The 17,321-nt window shown below is 40.3% G+C and overlaps 1 protein-coding gene across 27 annotated transcripts in view; it reads right to left on the bottom strand.

The window, feature by feature from the left end:
• Positions 1 to 507: 507 nt before the first annotated feature.
• The window catches only part of LOC121322717 (leucine-rich repeat flightless-interacting protein 2-like), a 63,861-nt gene continuing 47,047 nt past the window's right edge, over positions 508 to 17,321 (bottom strand). For 18 of the 27 annotated variants that reach the window (XM_041262931.1, XM_041262937.1, XM_041262933.1 and 15 more), the window contains 9 exons: positions 15,442 to 15,477; positions 14,890 to 15,015; positions 13,843 to 13,914; positions 12,171 to 12,341; positions 11,729 to 11,821; positions 11,479 to 11,571; positions 11,173 to 11,265; positions 10,501 to 10,648; positions 2,842 to 9,622 (listed from right to left, as the gene is read on the bottom strand). In XM_041262931.1, the coding sequence (XP_041118865.1) occupies positions 5,619 to 9,622; positions 10,501 to 10,648; positions 11,173 to 11,265; positions 11,479 to 11,571; positions 11,729 to 11,821; positions 12,171 to 12,341; positions 13,843 to 13,914; positions 14,890 to 15,015; positions 15,442 to 15,477 (4,836 nt within the window). In that variant the 3' untranslated portion in view covers positions 2,842 to 5,618. Of the gene's footprint in view, positions 731 to 1,015; positions 1,121 to 1,218; positions 1,299 to 1,632; positions 1,751 to 2,099; positions 2,150 to 2,841; positions 9,623 to 10,500; positions 10,649 to 11,172; positions 11,266 to 11,478; positions 11,572 to 11,728; positions 11,822 to 12,170; positions 12,342 to 13,842; positions 13,915 to 14,889; positions 15,016 to 15,441; positions 15,478 to 17,321 lie in introns of those variants that run through there. The other 9 variants (XM_041262936.1, XM_041262944.1, XM_041262951.1 and 6 more) reach the window with 4 other exon arrangements.

Here is a 17,321-nt window from a genome sequence, read left to right as displayed (position 1 = left end):
AAAACAGATGCTCCCTGCACCAAGCTTTATATGTGTGAATGACACATATGTATTAGTTACAGTGGTGTTTCAAACAAGCAGCGTGCAAATGGATCACTCCAGAACCAGTGTGGAAATGCAGACAGGAGGTTCCAGAGAACGGGTTCAAGACTTCTAGAATGTTGCAGAATGTTCCATAAGCGTTGAGACAGTGCTTTTCCTTTCCGAATAATGGATCTTTATATCGTGTGCTGTCCAGTGACAGTTACAACATTGAACAGGGGCTCAAGACGCTTCCAAATCCCCAGTCTCTCAGATTGGGACAGCTGCTGCAAAGGTCAGTCAAGACCCATCTATTATCATAAAGGGATAAATGAAGCTAGGCACAAAGTTTATCTGCCACCCTGGATACCTCGTGGTAGTGTTGGGGGAGTTGCTTGGTAGCCGTGTCCCAGAAGACCAAGATATGAAGTGGCACATTGGGCATGTATCATATCTGTGCAATTGGATTATATATTTATTTTTTTGCCTTTTTTTTTTTTTTTTATAGTGCATGGTACAGTGAAGCAAAAATGAATGTCCTGTATGATATTCAATCAGTCGTCGGCCTGTGATTTTTTTTTGTGTGCATCTTGTATGATTATTGCTGGGACATCAGGGCGCTTCTGTTTGCCTTCATCTTCTCCAGGCGCTTCACGAGGTGGCTGTTTCCTACTTCCAGCTCGTCGATTTTATCCAGTGCAGTACGAAGCTGAGAAGAGAGGAGAACAGTGAATTAGCTGCTCATTTCACACCTACATATGCTACGTATCTGACAGCCTGTTTCAAAGTGAACATTAAGCAATGCGACTAGAGGGGCAATGCAATTACACTAAATGAATTGGGTATGGCAGGATGTCTTCCTCTTATCTAAAATCTGCACAAACTAAAGAAACCATTGCATCCATTCCAACTTATTTGGTTTAAAATTGTGTTACCTGCGGTGAAGCTTTTCTATGGCTAGTAAGTTAGCAGCACATCAAATAGTTCAAGTTACCTCTCTTTGCAGCTTGCGCTTCTCAGCTTTGAGATCATCTTCCACCTTCTCAGCGTTTTCTGAAGCACTTTTGTAGCGAGTAACCTGACCTTCCAATCGTATTACCTGAATTAAACAAGAAAAGACTTAAACACTTTGCAAAGCAAACAAATAAGTCTGCACACTTGCACACTTCCTCTATTCACAAACACTGAGATACTTACGTTTTGTTCCAAAGTTGTTACTTCTTGTTCTGATTTAACTAGTTTAAATTTGAGGTCACTAATTTGCCTGTTAGAATCTCCTGGGGAATAGTAGAAGACAGTTTAATATTAAACACTGTTCTCTCTCATATTCACAGTTCATATACCGTTTGTTGATTTCCATATGTTCTGTGTTTTATTGCATGCTTGACTATTATTTGTAGGTAACTGAAATACAATGCAATAGATTAAAGGTTGCTACAGCTTCCTCGACCTTCAGGACAGGAAGTTATTAAAAGAAGAGTGTTTATAGTGTACTTGAGAAACTTAAGTTACAGTAAAAAAAACACAACTATGAAAACTGATGTTATAGTCCTGCCTAACACTCCTTTAATGAACAGTAATGTCCAGTATCTCAGAATGTGCACGTCTTACTCTGTAGATCCATCACGTGCACGTCAGTGCCGTTCTCCAGCACCTCCTCTTCAGAGACCATGCTTTCCACATTGACATTTTTCCTCTTGTCGTCCAACTGGATTTTCAATTTCCTGATCTGAAAAGCAAGAAATATGACATGCAGAGGATGGCACATAGCCAAGGGGCAAGCATGGTGTGGAGAGGACGGCACATAGCCAAGGAGCAAGCATGGTGTGGAGAGGACGGCACATAGCCAAGGGGCAAACATGGTGTGGAGAGGACGGCACACAGTTAAGGAGCAAGCATGGTGTGGTTTGATTTGTCTTTATTCAGAACCATGCATGTTGTGTATTTACTACAGTGTCTACTGCTCTACAAATGGGGCAAGGGTTCATGAAGACTGTCCCAGGTGATAGGTGTAACATTACACTAAGATCACAAGATATGGTAAAGTAACCAAATGCATGACAAATATCAAAATGTACCTGCTCCAGCAAGCTCTCTTTTTCATCAACCAATTTTCTGAGTCGAATTTCTGAGAGAAAACAAGACAGGTATAATTGTATTAATGGCGATGAAGTATCATAGAGACGTCAAGTAAAAAACTGTTAAGCATTTGTTAGAGGGAGGTATTTCTAGTTGTTAGAGGAGTGTTGGGTGGTATTGTAGCTGTGTAATCCCACACGTAACCCTGCTGAAGACACTTGAACCCTTTCTGTGTGCTCCACACACTTCTTTGTCTCCACAACAATACATATTTGTATTTACATATTTCCTCATAGAAACTGAGTTTCAGTTGCCCCTGGATCGCTGTATCTCTATGTGTAATCTTCTACTCTACATCCTTGGAAAGGAAGCACATGGGCACAATAGGGGCTTGACTGAAGACAAAAAATAATGAAATACATAAATTAACAGCAGTTTTATAACCACAACCCATATCATCGTTTTCAAAAGGCTCGGCTTTGCTACCGTAGATAAGGATACAGCCGACAGTTTCATTGGCCCTTTTGTTGAACTGGTCCTAAAATATGGAAAACAACAAGTAAAAGGATGTGACATCTTGTTGGTTACTTAGGGCCTGTCCCCAGCCCTGCTGCACTCAGGAGAGAAAGTTCAGGTTAGTAAATGAGGTTTAATGGCACATACCATAGGGAGAGAAAGAGGAGGAGGAGGATGCATGGAGGGAATTTAGTTCATCGTCTGCCTGCTGCATGCAAATGACCTTTAATATCTTCTACTTGGTTAGCATGCAAATACACTACGATGGGAGACAAAGCTGGAACACAAAATCTTATTTGCATGTTAATAACACTGTCGCTCAATCATTGCAATTACAAAACACCTTGTGCACAAGTTAACCACACTTATTTATAAAGCATTAGTATGCTAGTTACCTGCATGGAGCTGTGCAGAATTTACCGGAGAGCTAATGCTTTTCACCGTCTAGCACTAAATACCAATTTGCTGTCTTTTTGTGTTTTTACATTGAAGATGCATTCCTTTCACAGCTTTGTGTGTTCTGGATTTACGAAACAACATTTTTTAGTTTCACTGGCTAGCATAATTTTATTGACATACATTTGCAATCCAGCCTGACGTGGTATTGCATACTGCAGGACTGGACACATTTTTTTTATTGATTTACTGTGTTTAAAAGTCTAGCAACAAATCCATTTATTTATTTTCTTCTCTGTTGCTCTTGCTTTTTCTTTTGCTTCCTGGACTTGGGAAATCATGTGAAAATGTGACCCTTAACTCTGTCGACTCCACTTGCTGTATGGTAAAGTAACAGAGCTCTGCAGATCCTTTCAGAATTATTGAGAACTATTTAAATGGCATTTTGACCTATTTGTACTTTAAAAAGTACACATGCTATAATAAAAACAACAATAAAAAACTGTCAATTAAAATAAAATAAAAAGAGAAAAACACTGGGCAATGGAAAGAATGTGTCGGGTGTCAAAGTGAATATGAGAATGGCAGTCACTGGTGAAGCCAATTTGCTTGAAATAATTAAAAGCATAAAGGCAATACTGTGCCATTTCTTTGTGAACGTGCGAAGTGAAAAACGGCAATTCAAAAACCGACAAAATCCCCCAAGGTAGCAATCTGCCAAATTTTGGCTGGTATAAAATTTTCAGTTATACCAAAAGTGTGCCATAATTAAACCTCAAACCCTTGTCAAGAAAGCCTCCCGGTAGCTCATTGTTACGGGAAGTGCTTCTCTGTTAAAACTTTAAAACACTCAATCAAAATTAAAAGGGCAAAAACTTCACCAGCCGAGCAAACTTGCTTGTTACTTTAAATGTTTGTTTTCCTACAGTGATAAAGTGATCTAAAATGTAGAACGAGTAAAAAACCATGATAAAAACAAATTCCTCCCAGCACTACTACGTCTGTGTGTGTGGCAAGAGCAACAGCTGACAGCAGTTCTTATAAAATGTTTGGCTCAGTTATGTGTACAATGAATCATGTAAAATACACACTTATCAAGACACACTGAAAAATGCAAAGCATCTTCATTCATTTTGGGAAACAAAAACTGTCAAATGTTACAAAACAAGCAATATGTAGCACAGAATTAAGTTGCACGAAGCCCACAGAATATACCCTAATGTATCTGCCTGTAAATTCTTGCCAATGACTTCAACGGAGGTGTGATACGGGTACAGAAAGTGACAAATAAAATGCAAATATTTTATTTTAGGATTCTATAAAAAAAATCAAAATCAAAAGTGAACCGTAAATGACACTAGATTTTGCCAATGTCCGACTTAATGTCCGTTTTTATCGATATTTTGTTACCTATAAGCAAGGTTTGTTTTTTTAATCAGCGTCTCACTTTAATACACACCCTAAAAACACCATAAAAACATACATGGAAGTATTTATGCACAACAAAAATACCTCAGTCAAATGTAACTTCAATAACACTGAAGAACAAACAGACCTGTATTGACTGCAAAATAACCTCTTTACAGCACTGCAGTTTACAGTGTCAAAATACCAACATTGCAGTTATTACTTTCAATATCCAATCCAAAACTCACTTAATACATGACAAAGTGCTATTAGAAAACAGTTAAGATACACTGTTAATGTATCTAGTCAATAACCACAAAGAAAAGAAAATTAAATAAATCACAGTCTTCCTTTTTTGGAATTGCAATTTATTTTCTTATGTATAACTATACTCTAAACAGAATACATCTTCTCTGAAAATAAATAGTTGATATACAGTAGAATAAGCACAAATACCAAGGACATTTCTTTTTATACAGGAAGCTTTTACATAGTAACTGGTAATCTCTGAAACAGTCTGAGCAGCCCTTTACTTAAATTAAAAACTCTCTGCATCCTGACTAATGCACTACCCTCTTCATTATAACACTGAATCCCACAGTTTACAGATTCCACAGTAAGGATCTTCACCAAGTACAGCATATTAACAAACCAGATTAGTAATTATGTAATTGGGTGAATGTACAGTAATCAAACTTCTTGCTAAACTGTGAACTTTTTCAAAAGCCGCAAGTTTAGTAAACTATTTCCTCGTGAGAACTCTGAAGAGGGGCAAGTTGGAACCAAGATCACATACTGTAATAAAACAGTGATTAACACAAAGTGTCCTGTTCTCGCACAATCTTGTGTGTACCACTGTATAAGCATCTGTAATTCAAATGTAATGAACTCTGAACTAATACACAGCTTTCTACTTGATAGAGATTTAAGTTCACATTGAAATACAGTAAACATCAAAATAAAAGTAAACCTTAAATTGTATCATCAGCAGGTACTTTTTCTGATTTGTAAGGTTCTTTATAGTAGACCAAATTACATTTTAGTATTGAAATAACTGGATGTTCTCATGCCATAATGAAGTTAAACATTGTCGGTTTTACATCAAACATTAGCCGAGAATTGGGTTATACTGGCACAAGATTATCCAATTAATTTGTCCCACTTGTCCCACTTTGGAGTAGTCTGCATTAAAACACTTTTCATGATATCTGACACTCATCCTTATTTTTCCCCTTTCCTTTCTTACTCCCCTTGGCTGCATCTTGCTTTCCAAGATCCTCAGTACTTCCTGAATTGCTATCCTCCTTACCCTGTGCGCTGTCTGGCTTCTGCCCCACGGATTCCCCTACACTGTCTTCAAACATACTTCGCCTTTTTATACTCTCTCCCAGCTCCTTCTCGAGCCCCCTCCCTATGTTTCCTTGCTCTGTCCCGTCCTCACCCTGCTGCCCTCTCTCTCCCGACTCCTTCACACTTTCCTGACTACCAGAAGAACAAACCTCCTCCAATTCCTTTTGGTTTTGCTCTCCCCCTGTCTTTTCACTTTCTGAATCGTTAGTTTTAAGCTGATCTGCATCTCCCTTCTCACTTCTTTGTTCTTTATCTTGACTACCAGTCTTGGTCACAGGACTACTATCGTTTGTTTCAGCACCCTGTTGCTGTGTCTGTTTCTGCTTAAGTGGATCTTCTAGGCAAACTTTCTGATCCGACTCTTCCAAATCCTGTCCCACTTCATCATCAAAGTCGAATGACTCTCCTTCCTCATCTTCCTCATTGTCCTTTTCTTCCTCCTTCTCTGTCTCACCTTTCTCCTCTTGAACTTCCTTTTGTGTGAGCTGTGTCTCATCCTGCTTTTCCTCTTTAGCAGGTACTTGCTCTTGTTCTTGGATGTCGTCAGGAATGTTCTCTACTTTTTCCACACTCTTTTCTTCTACCGCTTCCTCTTGCTTCACTTCCTGGGCCTCGTCTTGGTGTTCATGTTGAGGCTGCTGGTCTTTACTCTCTCTTTCTTTCTCCAAATGAAATGCATCGACTTTCTTCTCAGCAATATCCATTTCCTCCGATATAGCACATCCGCTTAAATCAGCTGTAGTTTGCTGAATGACTGTTTCAGCTGTCTCTTTGCTAACATCAGTTTTCTCCTGCTCACTGCCATTAGGGAACATGCATTCTGATTTGATATTATCTGCCACTGTGACTGCTGGCTCAAGACCTTGATTGATTTTCTCATCTTTAAGGGTCTCTACTTGTACGGTACTTTGTGAAGCCACTTTGTCTGCTGGTAACAGTTCAGAGTTTTCACTGGGTTTACTATCTTCTGTGACAGTGCCAACTGTTTCAAGGTTCTTAGGGTGTATTTTTTCATCTAAATTGTCTTGGTGGTCAAGTTCAGCACCTACTTTCTCCACACAGATTTCAAACTGAGCTACTGTTTCTCTCTTAGACCCAACAACATCTTTAACAACCGCTAGCCCTACGTTTCGACTCTCTGTTCCCTTCAATTCCTTGTTTACAGTTCTCGTTTCTTCTTCAATCATCTCAATGTAGTCTTCTGAAATTACTTTTTGACCCTCTCCACCAAACAAAGGTTCCTCTTTTACATCATCTCCAGTCCCTTGATCTATGACCCTATCCATGATATTTTCCTGTACAGTTTCAACATTTGCTATTCCTTCAACACTCTGCTCTGCTGCAGTGTGACTTTCTAAATTGGTTTCATTTTCAAGTTTATCTTCTTCGTTTTGGTCTTCAGTTGTTTTCTGACTCTGCACTTTCTTTTCAGAATCTTCCTTCTTCAAGTCGTCTTGTTTAAGTCCTTCTCCTTCATCTTTTTGGCTGCTGTTGCCTATCTCATTCTTGACTTCCTCAATATCTCCACCCTTATCTTCCAGAGGTATTGAGACTTCTCCTTGGTCATCTTCTTGTACAACACATGAAGCTGTCATATCTCCATAGTTTTCTTTACTGTCATTCTCATCAGTCACTCTTTCTACATTGTTGTTGGTTGTGCCACTTTCACAACTAACTTCTGGTTCATCCTCAGATCTGTGTTGTAAGGCTTCCTCACTTACACCTTTGTCCTCTGAATCCGGCTCATGATGGACAACGGTTGGGGTCATTGTATCTCTTGGTAGGACCTCTTCTTCCTGCTTTGTTTCAGGCTCTAAAGAAACTAATTCTTTTTTCTCATTGCCAGCCTGGACATTTGATCCCACAGTCACCTCCTCCATGACTGTGCTGTCATTGCATGAAGTCTCTGGTTCATCAATTGCAATACTTTGTAGGGCCTTTTCACTATCCTCAATCTCCCCGGATTCATGCTCATGTTCTTCTATTTGCTCTGCTTTAGTTTCCATGGTAACCCCTTCCTGTTCCTCGTGCTCCGTCTGAGCCTCACATGAACTCGCATCTTTGCTCTTCACTACATCACTATCCAACTCCTCTTGGCACTCACCTGTAATGCCTGTCTTTTCTAACTGAACCAAACTTTCATCCCCTACTTTTTCTGTTACCTGTCTTACATCACCTTCTGTCACTGTCATTTCCATAATATCTGTGCTGTCTATGTTTTCATCTTGTGCTCCTTTTGTATGGATAGCCTCAGCACTCCTAACTATATCCTCACCAGCATGATTTACTTTTTCTTCAACTTTTTCTGTAGGACCCTGAGCAATTTCATGTTCAACCTTTTCCTCAGATCCTGTACTTGCCCCTGGCTCCTTGTTCTCCATTAATTTATCTATTTCTCCTTGCTCAGGAATCACCTTCTCTTCATCCAAAACTTTGTCCACTGCCAAACCTTCAGCCTCTACTTTTTCTGTTACTTGTTTCACATTTGTGCGGTCTATGGTTTCCTTTTGTGTTTCATTGCCTTCGATATTGGTATCCTCGGCAGTCTGCACTCTTTCCTCACCAGTACAATTAGCCTCAACAACTTTTTCTGTAGGTCCAGGAGCAATTTCATGTTCAGCCTTTTCCTCATTTGCTGTACTTGCACCTGGCTCCTTTTCCTTCACCAATTCATCTATTGCTCCCTGCTCATAAATCGCATCCCTCTCACCCAAAACTTCACCTTTTACCAACCCTTTAACCTCTACTGTTTCTGCTGCTTGTTTTACTTCACCCTCTGTTGCTGTACTTCCCTCAAGATTTGTTCTGCTTCCCTCTTGTGTTTCTTTGCCTTCTATATTGGTATCCTCGGCAGTCTGAACTCCTTCCTCACCAGTACAATTATTCTCATCACTTTTTTCTGGAGGACTCTGAGCAATTTTATGTTCAGCCTTTTGCGCATTCTTGTCACCAAAAACATCATCTTTTACCAAGCCTTTGATTTCTGCTTCTTCTATTACTTGCTTTACATTACCCTCCTCTTGTATTTCTTTGCCTTCAATATGGGTATCGTCGGCTTTCTGAACTCTTTCCTCACCAATACAATTAGCCTCAACAGCCTTTTCTATAGGATCCTGAGCAAGTTCATTCTCTTCATCTGAAACTTTTTCAGTGACAGCACTCCCTGTTGCACACTCTTCCTTGTTACTGTCTAAGCTTTCTTCTTGGGTTTTAGTCTCACCACCCTCTATTCTCATCTCCTCTGCACTCTGAACACTTTGTTGACCATCACTATTACCCTTTTCAGTAGTTTCAGCTTCTTTATCGGAAAGGGCTTGCTCAGTCTCATCTTCCACCTCATCATCGGGTCCTGTTATTACCTGCACCACTTCCTTGCCTCCTTCACCCCCCCTGTTAATCGCTTCCGTTTCCCTCTCTCTCATGATCTCTCCTTCTGCTATCAGACTGTCGGCCTCTAAACTTCCATCGTCTACACTGTATGTCAGCTCAAGAACTGGACTGTGCTCGTCAATGTCATTTTCATTTATGTCATCTCCATCATCAACTGAGCTCCAAGCAAGTGTATTACTGCCTAAGGTACTGTCAGGCTCTACGGTCTGACTGGAAATGTCACTCTGCTCCCGTTGCTGAACATCCCCTGGGTCATTTAGTGTGTCGTCATCAGGCATTGATGCTGACTGTTCATTTTCAGCCAAATTCTCTTGTGCTTTTTCACCGACATGCCCTTCCTGTGTCTCAGCATCGTCATCCCAGCTCTCCTGCTTTTCAGCCTTGTCCCCGGCACTCTGCAAGATCTCTTTATTTCCAACATCCGCCAAAAGCGAAATTTTCATCTCCACCGCCGTGGCTTTGCCTAAAAGACCATTGGAAGACAGTTCAAGGGCCCACGCGAAAGGTGGTCAACCACAAACACTTTTAGCCACGGCTGTGAGCACAGAAAAAATGTTGGAATCACAACAGAACAAAAATCAGCAGATTGAAAGAGACAGAGAGGGAGAGCTGATCCGTAAATGAATCAATTTGTGATAAATAGCGGAAAACACAGCAGTAGCTTCTTGGCACAGGTGCACATTAGAGAAGTGAAATCAAGGCTAACAAGGATAAGAAGTTCAACTTCTGCTGACAATCTAAAGCAGGTAACTTTCTAAACAGCACTGCACAATTAAAGTTAGTGAATACGGGGTATTTCCTATACATAAAGTCCATGTCTGCACATATTTTAACACAGTTTACCGAAAACTACACTTGAGTTTCTATATGAGAGTAATCAGTGAAAAGTTTTTATTACTCAGTAGTAACCTTCTGACACCAATATAATCCATACCAGGTAAAATGCAGTCCAGTTTAGTACAAGAGAAGCCGGGTCGATTACCCCAGTATTTTAATTATGTTTAAACCATATGGATCACAAAGCACTTATCACAAATGCTAAGTTTCTATGGTTTTTATTTTGCATTTGTCACAGAACTATAGAAAAAACGAAGGTGCGAGTCACTCTGTTGTAAACTTAGCGCTTTTGAACATGACCCAGTATTTCTAAAGCTTGGGTTTAAGTAATCAATGACAATACAGAGGCAAAAGAAACCCCAGGAAAGGCAAGTGACTAGTTTCAGATTTAAGCATGCTGCGTGCAAGCACAGGGTTAGTGAATGACAGTTAATTGATTATGAAAATGTATTGGTTGTAAAGCTCAAGGGTTGGATTGTGAATTGTTTCACAAAATGGCCTCACCAATCAGCCCATCCCTAGGAGTCTGCAGAACCGGAGTGGAGTCTGACGCTGATCGTTTCACAGAGTCAGTGTGGACTGTGCTGTCAAGAACTGCGTCGCCCACTTCTCCATTGCTTGTCAGCTCTGCGCCTAGAACTATCCCATGTTTCTAGACAGAATAATGAAAGAGGGGTAGACTCAGAACATATCGGTCATCATAAAGTACAAATATTTGCCTAGGTAGCTGGCTAAACGGCCTTTCTTTGTTACAAACTATTTCAGGCATGGTAACCTCATATGGGGACATTTATTGTGCCCATTTTTTTAAGCTATTTTCAATATTTCTTGCGTGAAAAAGTTAATGTGCTATGGATAGTTTAAAAAACTGTTTTGAACTTTTTTTTTTTTTTTTTTTTTTTTAAGACCCTTTCACTTACTTTCCAAGTTGCAAAAAACTAAAAACATGTGTTCTTTAAAAAAATAAAAGGGATAGAGTAAGTTAAACTGCGAGTCACTCTAGGTTGAAGCTAAATTAATTGAGTCTGAAACACAAGGACTTATTTCCTTCCCTGAAACACAATCAAAATAGAACATAACGCTTAGGGGAGTAGTGAGATGCTACTAAAGCTTTTGAACTGCAGTGGGAGCCCCGTAAAGGGCGTGTAGGATCGAGCTCTCTTGTTGCACATGTACCTTTATTACATCCTTGAGCAGGACAATCTCATCTCTGAGCTCATCACGCTCAGTCCGGATTACATCAAAATATTCCTTCTGCCTCTCTAACGCCTGAGCGACCCCACGAGGCGGGGTGAGAGGAGAGGAGAGGAGAGGAGAGGAGAGAAGAAGAGAGGAGAGGAGCAGCAAAGATTCAGCAATCAAGAACAGCAAGTCGAATACAGTTGTATTGATGAGGAGATATATATCAGTTTAAATAATTAGTCTGTTATTATTATTCATTTATGCAAGTCAAGTTAAACGAGTGTACACAGTGTGATTTACCCCTATCTTTTTATCCTTCCATTCGATGGTTTCCTGCAAGTCTGAAACCTCTCTAACAGAGCTCTCCTGCTTCAGTTTCAGCTGCCGAATTTCCTGACACACAGAAAGATGCCAGGAAGAGAAAGAAGAGAGAGAAGAGGGTAAGGTTATAATGAAAGAGAAATTAATGTAAAAGAAAAGAAAAAAGAGATACCAGGTTCTTATTAGAAGAGTAACGCGTGATAATGCAACGGAATATTCAGTTACTCACAGCTAACAATTCTTCACTTTGTCTAAGGTTTTCTTTCATCTCGTTAAACTGGAATTTCAACACAGAGTGGGCGTGTCGTTCTCTTTCATGTTCCTGTTGAAAAAGGAAAGCGTACTAATTTACTATCACACATAGTTTCCCAGCCACTCCACTTCATATTAGGCTCATGAGTTAGCAGCAGTATGCATACCTTCACCACTGCAATGCTTTGACCTTGCAGTATGTACTGTGTGTGCACTGTGTCTGCAAGCTACCCATGGGCAGGAAGCCACTGTAACCAAGCTGCAGTACAAATTCAATGACAAACGTTTTCACTAAACATTTTCTTTTTTATAGTATTTCTAAATTTAGCATGACAGAAATTTGTATAGTTCTGTGTGAATGGAGCTGCCGATGAGCCTGCTCAGTGCTCACTCGCCCCCTCACCCCCTCACACCCTCACCTTGACCTTCTCGTCTAACTCTCTCCTCGTCTCGGCCAGCTGCTCCTCCAGCTCCATCAGAGAGTCCTTCATGGTGTCCACCTGGAACATGAAGTTGGACTTCTCGTTGTCCAGCTGGGCGTTGGACACCATGGCCTTCCTGTACTTCTCCTCGACCTCGGCCAGGGAGTCCTGAGGGAAACAGAGACTCCCAGTCAGCAGAATCCCTACCCAGTCCACAAAAACTTTCAACCTTGGAAGAGCGCAAAACTTCAGACCGCTCTGTTTCTCTAGAAACAGATGCGTGGCTGGTATTGATCAGAATTATTATACGCTTATTTTTAAGTCGTTAAAGACGTTATCAGAAGTTGGCACTACATGCACTCAAACGATTAGTTCACTCAACAGTATTTACATATTAACCAAAGCACTTTTTATTTTTGTATTTATTTATTTTTTTATTTAGAGTGTCCAATTATGTTTTTCCTCCGCACTGCAGCGAGTCCCCACACAGCACAGCGTCTTCCGATCTCACAAGCCTAAAGCCAAAATCGCATTTACACCGAGCAACAGAGCAGAGGTGGGCGGGCTACCGATCCCGGAGAACAGAGATCAGCCCTGCTGTTTATCCACTCTGAATGTGCTTGGTGTCTGGCCAGAAGGGTTCGCTGTTGCGCGATAAGGAGGAGAGGCAATGCCTGCCAGTTTCCCATCCCCCACCACGGGAGCGTCAGAGCCAATGCGACGCCCCCTGGTGTTGTCCAAGCTGTGTGACTCACCCTGCACTCCCTGCGGCAGCACTTTAACTGGATGAGCTACTCGGGGACCCCGATCCAAAGCACTTTTAATAATTGCACATGAAGGATGACTCTGAAATTGTTTTAAATGGACATGTCCCTACATAGGTAAAGCTTGCTGCACAACAGGTCAGTTTGAGTTGAACGGTTAATACAACCTGTTTAAAATGCTTCAAAATATGACACATGTTTGATTTGCATGTTAATTTGCAGTATGTTACCTGCAGTGCATGCTCCTTTCCTATAGCACACACTGAAAACAGAGATGTAATTAACTGCACTTGGTGAGCTGACAACCTAGGATTCACATTAACCCTTTATATCCTGGATTCACCACCAGGTGAAGCTGGAGGAAGGAGTTTATTTTGTATGGGACACTGCACTGTTAATTGTTACTACAGTACACGCTCGCTATAACGAACTTGTTGGGTCCAAGCCTTTTGTTCGTTATATCGAGGGGTTCGTTATAGCTAAAGGACATTCAAAATGAAGGATAAACTGTTGGAGTAATTTAATGAGATGAGATTGTGAATAAAAGCAGAATTACATGTACCTGTTTGTGTCATGTATTCAGTATTCTGCCTTTGCTTTATCTAAATCGTTAAAGAATTTAATGCCATTTCATTTTTTTATTACAATTGTATGTATGATATAATCTACTGTATGTATTTATTATGTACAAAAAGATAGATAAAAAGCACACACACAAGCTGTTTTTCAAAGCTTCACGGAAAAGAGTTTCTGGTTTCAGTGAAACATGCATGGTTTCATACCTGTAAACAGTTTAAAGCTATTTAAACAAAAAAAACACCCAACACTTCAAATGGAGAGAAAAACATGCATGTTAATTGTGGGAAACAAATGGGTTAGGTTTCCACTTCACACTCGCCAAGTACCTTCATTTCTTTGAGCCCCTGCATGTATCTGCTCTCCACATCCTGAATCTGGTCCTTTAGCTCATGAATATCCTGAGATGAGAAGCAAGGGGGGTTGAGAACGGGTGTGAACGAAAGCACTGGAGTGGGATGAGGAAGCATCGTCACTCAGGCATACTGGTGGACCCCAGCGTCCCACAAGCATCAGACTCCCACTATGTGTGCTAATGTATTTCAAGCCTTTGAATTCACTAAACTGAATCGAGTTTTACCCTATTATTTCCATAGCTGTTTTTCTTATTTGCTGATCAAGTGACAGACAGCACTGACAGCCTAAAATGAAAGAAAATGATCCAAACCAGACTGAATTCCCAACAAAAAGAAAAATCTCTGTTACCCGCACTACCGTTTCCCATGGCAGAGCTAATCCTGTTCTAACTGCCCTGGAACCCCTCAGAATCGAGACAGATGTTTTCAGACTCCACATCTGTGGTCCCCCAGTCTTTCAAAAGACCAGGTTTTCATACTCTCATTACACTCTCTCAGCACAGTTTCCAGATGCATCTGTTGTTTTCATTTATGCTTGTTGCCAAAACAAACCAGTACCCTAGCTTGGACAGGTGCTAGGTACTAGTGCAAGTCAGACATGTCCACAAGGTCATCTGATCCTGGAACAATTTAGTTGCTTGAATCCTCAACTGGAAGACAGTGGCTCAACAGACCATGTTAAAACCTGTAGAGTTTAATACATAACTTTCACTTTGTAGATTTCAGGGGTTAATCAGCTAATCTTCCAACTTTAGTCGGTTTACCGCAAACAAGCAGTTATTTTTATTTACTTTAAATATGATATATTGTATCTATCTATCTATCTTTTTTTTTTTTTTTTTTTTTTTTTTAAGGGTGGTCTCAGGGAGTTGTTAAAAGCATCTACAGTAATATAAATTGATTCCAATGGAATACAAACATCCAAAACAATGTGCGGTGGTGTTTAAATGAGGGACAGATTTCACTGTCCTTTTGTTCTTTTTGAAGGGGGACGAGGGTCCAACATGCAGACTGGCTCACCTTAATCTCTCGGATTGAGGCTTCTGTATCGGCTGAGATCGAGGTGTCTCCACTTCCTCTCCGGGAGGAAGACCCGCCCAAAGAGGCAAGAGTAGCAGCTGACAGGGTGGAAGCGCTGCGGGATCCCTGCAAAGCAACAGTGGGCATCAATTAGACAAGGATTACTGATACAGCATGCCTGCACCGCGGTATAGTGAAGACTTCAATATGAAACAACCACACAAATCTAAAATTCAAAAACCTACAAACACACTTTCAGAAACCTCTTAATTATCTTCTGAACCAACATCCAATCAGACAGAACATAGCTTTGTATGGGCGCGAATATATTTAGAGTTGTTTTAATCAATATCTTTTTCATCTTGTCTATATATTCTCTTCGTCTCATTTTCTGTTTCAGCCATCTCATCAACTTTAAAAAAAAAAAAAAAACCTCAGACACCACTGTAGCTTCAGTATAGCGAATTATTTAATAATGCACTTGACATGATAATTCTGATACTTCAAACCCACATAAACTTATTTTAAATGATGAATAACTGTGAAACCAACCTTTTCAGCAAAGTCCCTCTCCGGTCTTTCTTCAACCTGCGTACAGATACAGAATGGCATCTTGTTAGAATAGTGCACACACACACACACACACACACACACACACACACAAGGAAGAACAGAAATGATAAGCCTCCGTGATATTAGAGACTATTGCATTTCTTATCTTCCCATTTCCATATTTGAAATACAAAAAAAAAAAAAAAAGGATTAAATTAAAATACTAAAATGCAAGTCCCATCCTTCCTCAGCGGCCACTTTTATAAAGACTAGACTGACACCACTGCACCCCTGAGAACACTGCTTCCCACATAAACAGCATGCCCAACACACACGGTGCAATAAGGGTTAGGGGTACAGAGGTTTCTACACGTATCTGCTCTCCTATACGATAGTCCAGTAGACAGCTTTGATCCACATCAAATTCCAAGCAAAAGTAATTCCCTTTACCACTCATCTTTGTAATGCAATCTTTCTTTACCAGTTTATTATTAAATGTGTAGGACTAAAAGCCCTTGCAGATCAGACACATTGCAGGCTTGTGCTATAAGCCTCCTGCAAAAAGACACCAAAGGTCCTTAAAACTGACCTATATCCAGGTCCCAGTTCTTTCTATTGAATTACAACTTTGCTGAATGCTTTGCTTCAACATTAAATAAAATAACACACTCTTCATTGCTTACAGTACAAGAGCAATTAAACCTCAGCAATTGCAATACCAGCTTTGGTCCAGCAGTGTGTGCTGTTTTCCAGGTTTTGGAAATCCGTGCACGGTTTATCATTAGGACTTTGAGACGCAGCAGAATGAACAAATCAATTGGATTAATTACTCAACAACGACAAAAACAAAGTGATGCTATTGTTTAAAAATACTGATCTGAAAAGTGTTCCACTCCGAATCCCCAGAAATTTAAACATCTCATCTCACATAGCAATGTGTTTGTTATCAGATAACAGCGAGTCTGGCATATTTACCATGTCACTTCAGAAATAGCTGTGTGTTTATTGCAAAGTTATCTTACTGTCTAGGAATTGAGGGAATGGTTTAAAATAGTTATTGTGACTTGATAAGAGAGTCTTTATTGAGGGAACAGTTTAAAATAGGCATTGTGACTTCATAAGAGAGTCTTTATCTGTGCTAATGTATTTCAAGCCTTTGAATTCAGTAAACTGAATAGAGTGTTTACTCTATTATTTCCATAGCTGTTGCTGTTCTTATTATTTACTGAGCAAGTGAAGGACAGCACTGACAGCCCAAAAAGGAAAAAAAAAGATCCAAACAGATTGAAATCCCAACATAAAGAAAAATCTCAGGGATCTCAGCAGCATATGTATTCCCTTCTGGTAAATACATGTACAAATGTATAAAATACATAAGGTGTCATGGTGTCAATACAAGACATCAAGTTGCGATTGTGTGCATGCATGTTATGCCTTTCCTTTCAACAAGAAGGTACCCCCTCCGTGCCCCTTTCTGGGGTGGGGCAGCAAAGCAAGAAAGCAGAAGTCTTTCCTCTGTCCACGGAGGTCACGGGAGGACTCGGTCACTTCACAATAACCCCTTTGATCCAGAGGTCAGCACGGCCGAACCCTACAGAAAACTGCAATTCCCACGTGTGTCATTTCCTCTTCACTGAAAGCCCTTTGTTGTTTCTGTGTTTACACTACTGCTGCCACCAGTTTCCCTCCCGACTTTGATGTAAATACAAACTCTTGCTTTCCTGAATGCATTGCATACAACTCAGTTATATTATACTGCTTTCCACCAGCAGGGGGAGGTAACGACAATGCACTGAAAAAAAAGGAAATACTGGTGGGACTCAATCTTATTAGACTTTTTAACGTATAGCAATCCTAACTCAAATGGCAATGCAGTCTAC

The sequence above is a fragment of the Polyodon spathula genome, chromosome 11 (genome assembly GCF_017654505.1).
Source record: "Polyodon spathula isolate WHYD16114869_AA chromosome 11, ASM1765450v1, whole genome shotgun sequence".
Lineage (NCBI taxonomy): Eukaryota > Metazoa > Chordata > Actinopteri > Acipenseriformes > Polyodontidae > Polyodon > Polyodon spathula.
Note: the sequence above shows the minus strand (reverse complement) of the source record. Positions and strands in the feature narration are given on the sequence as shown.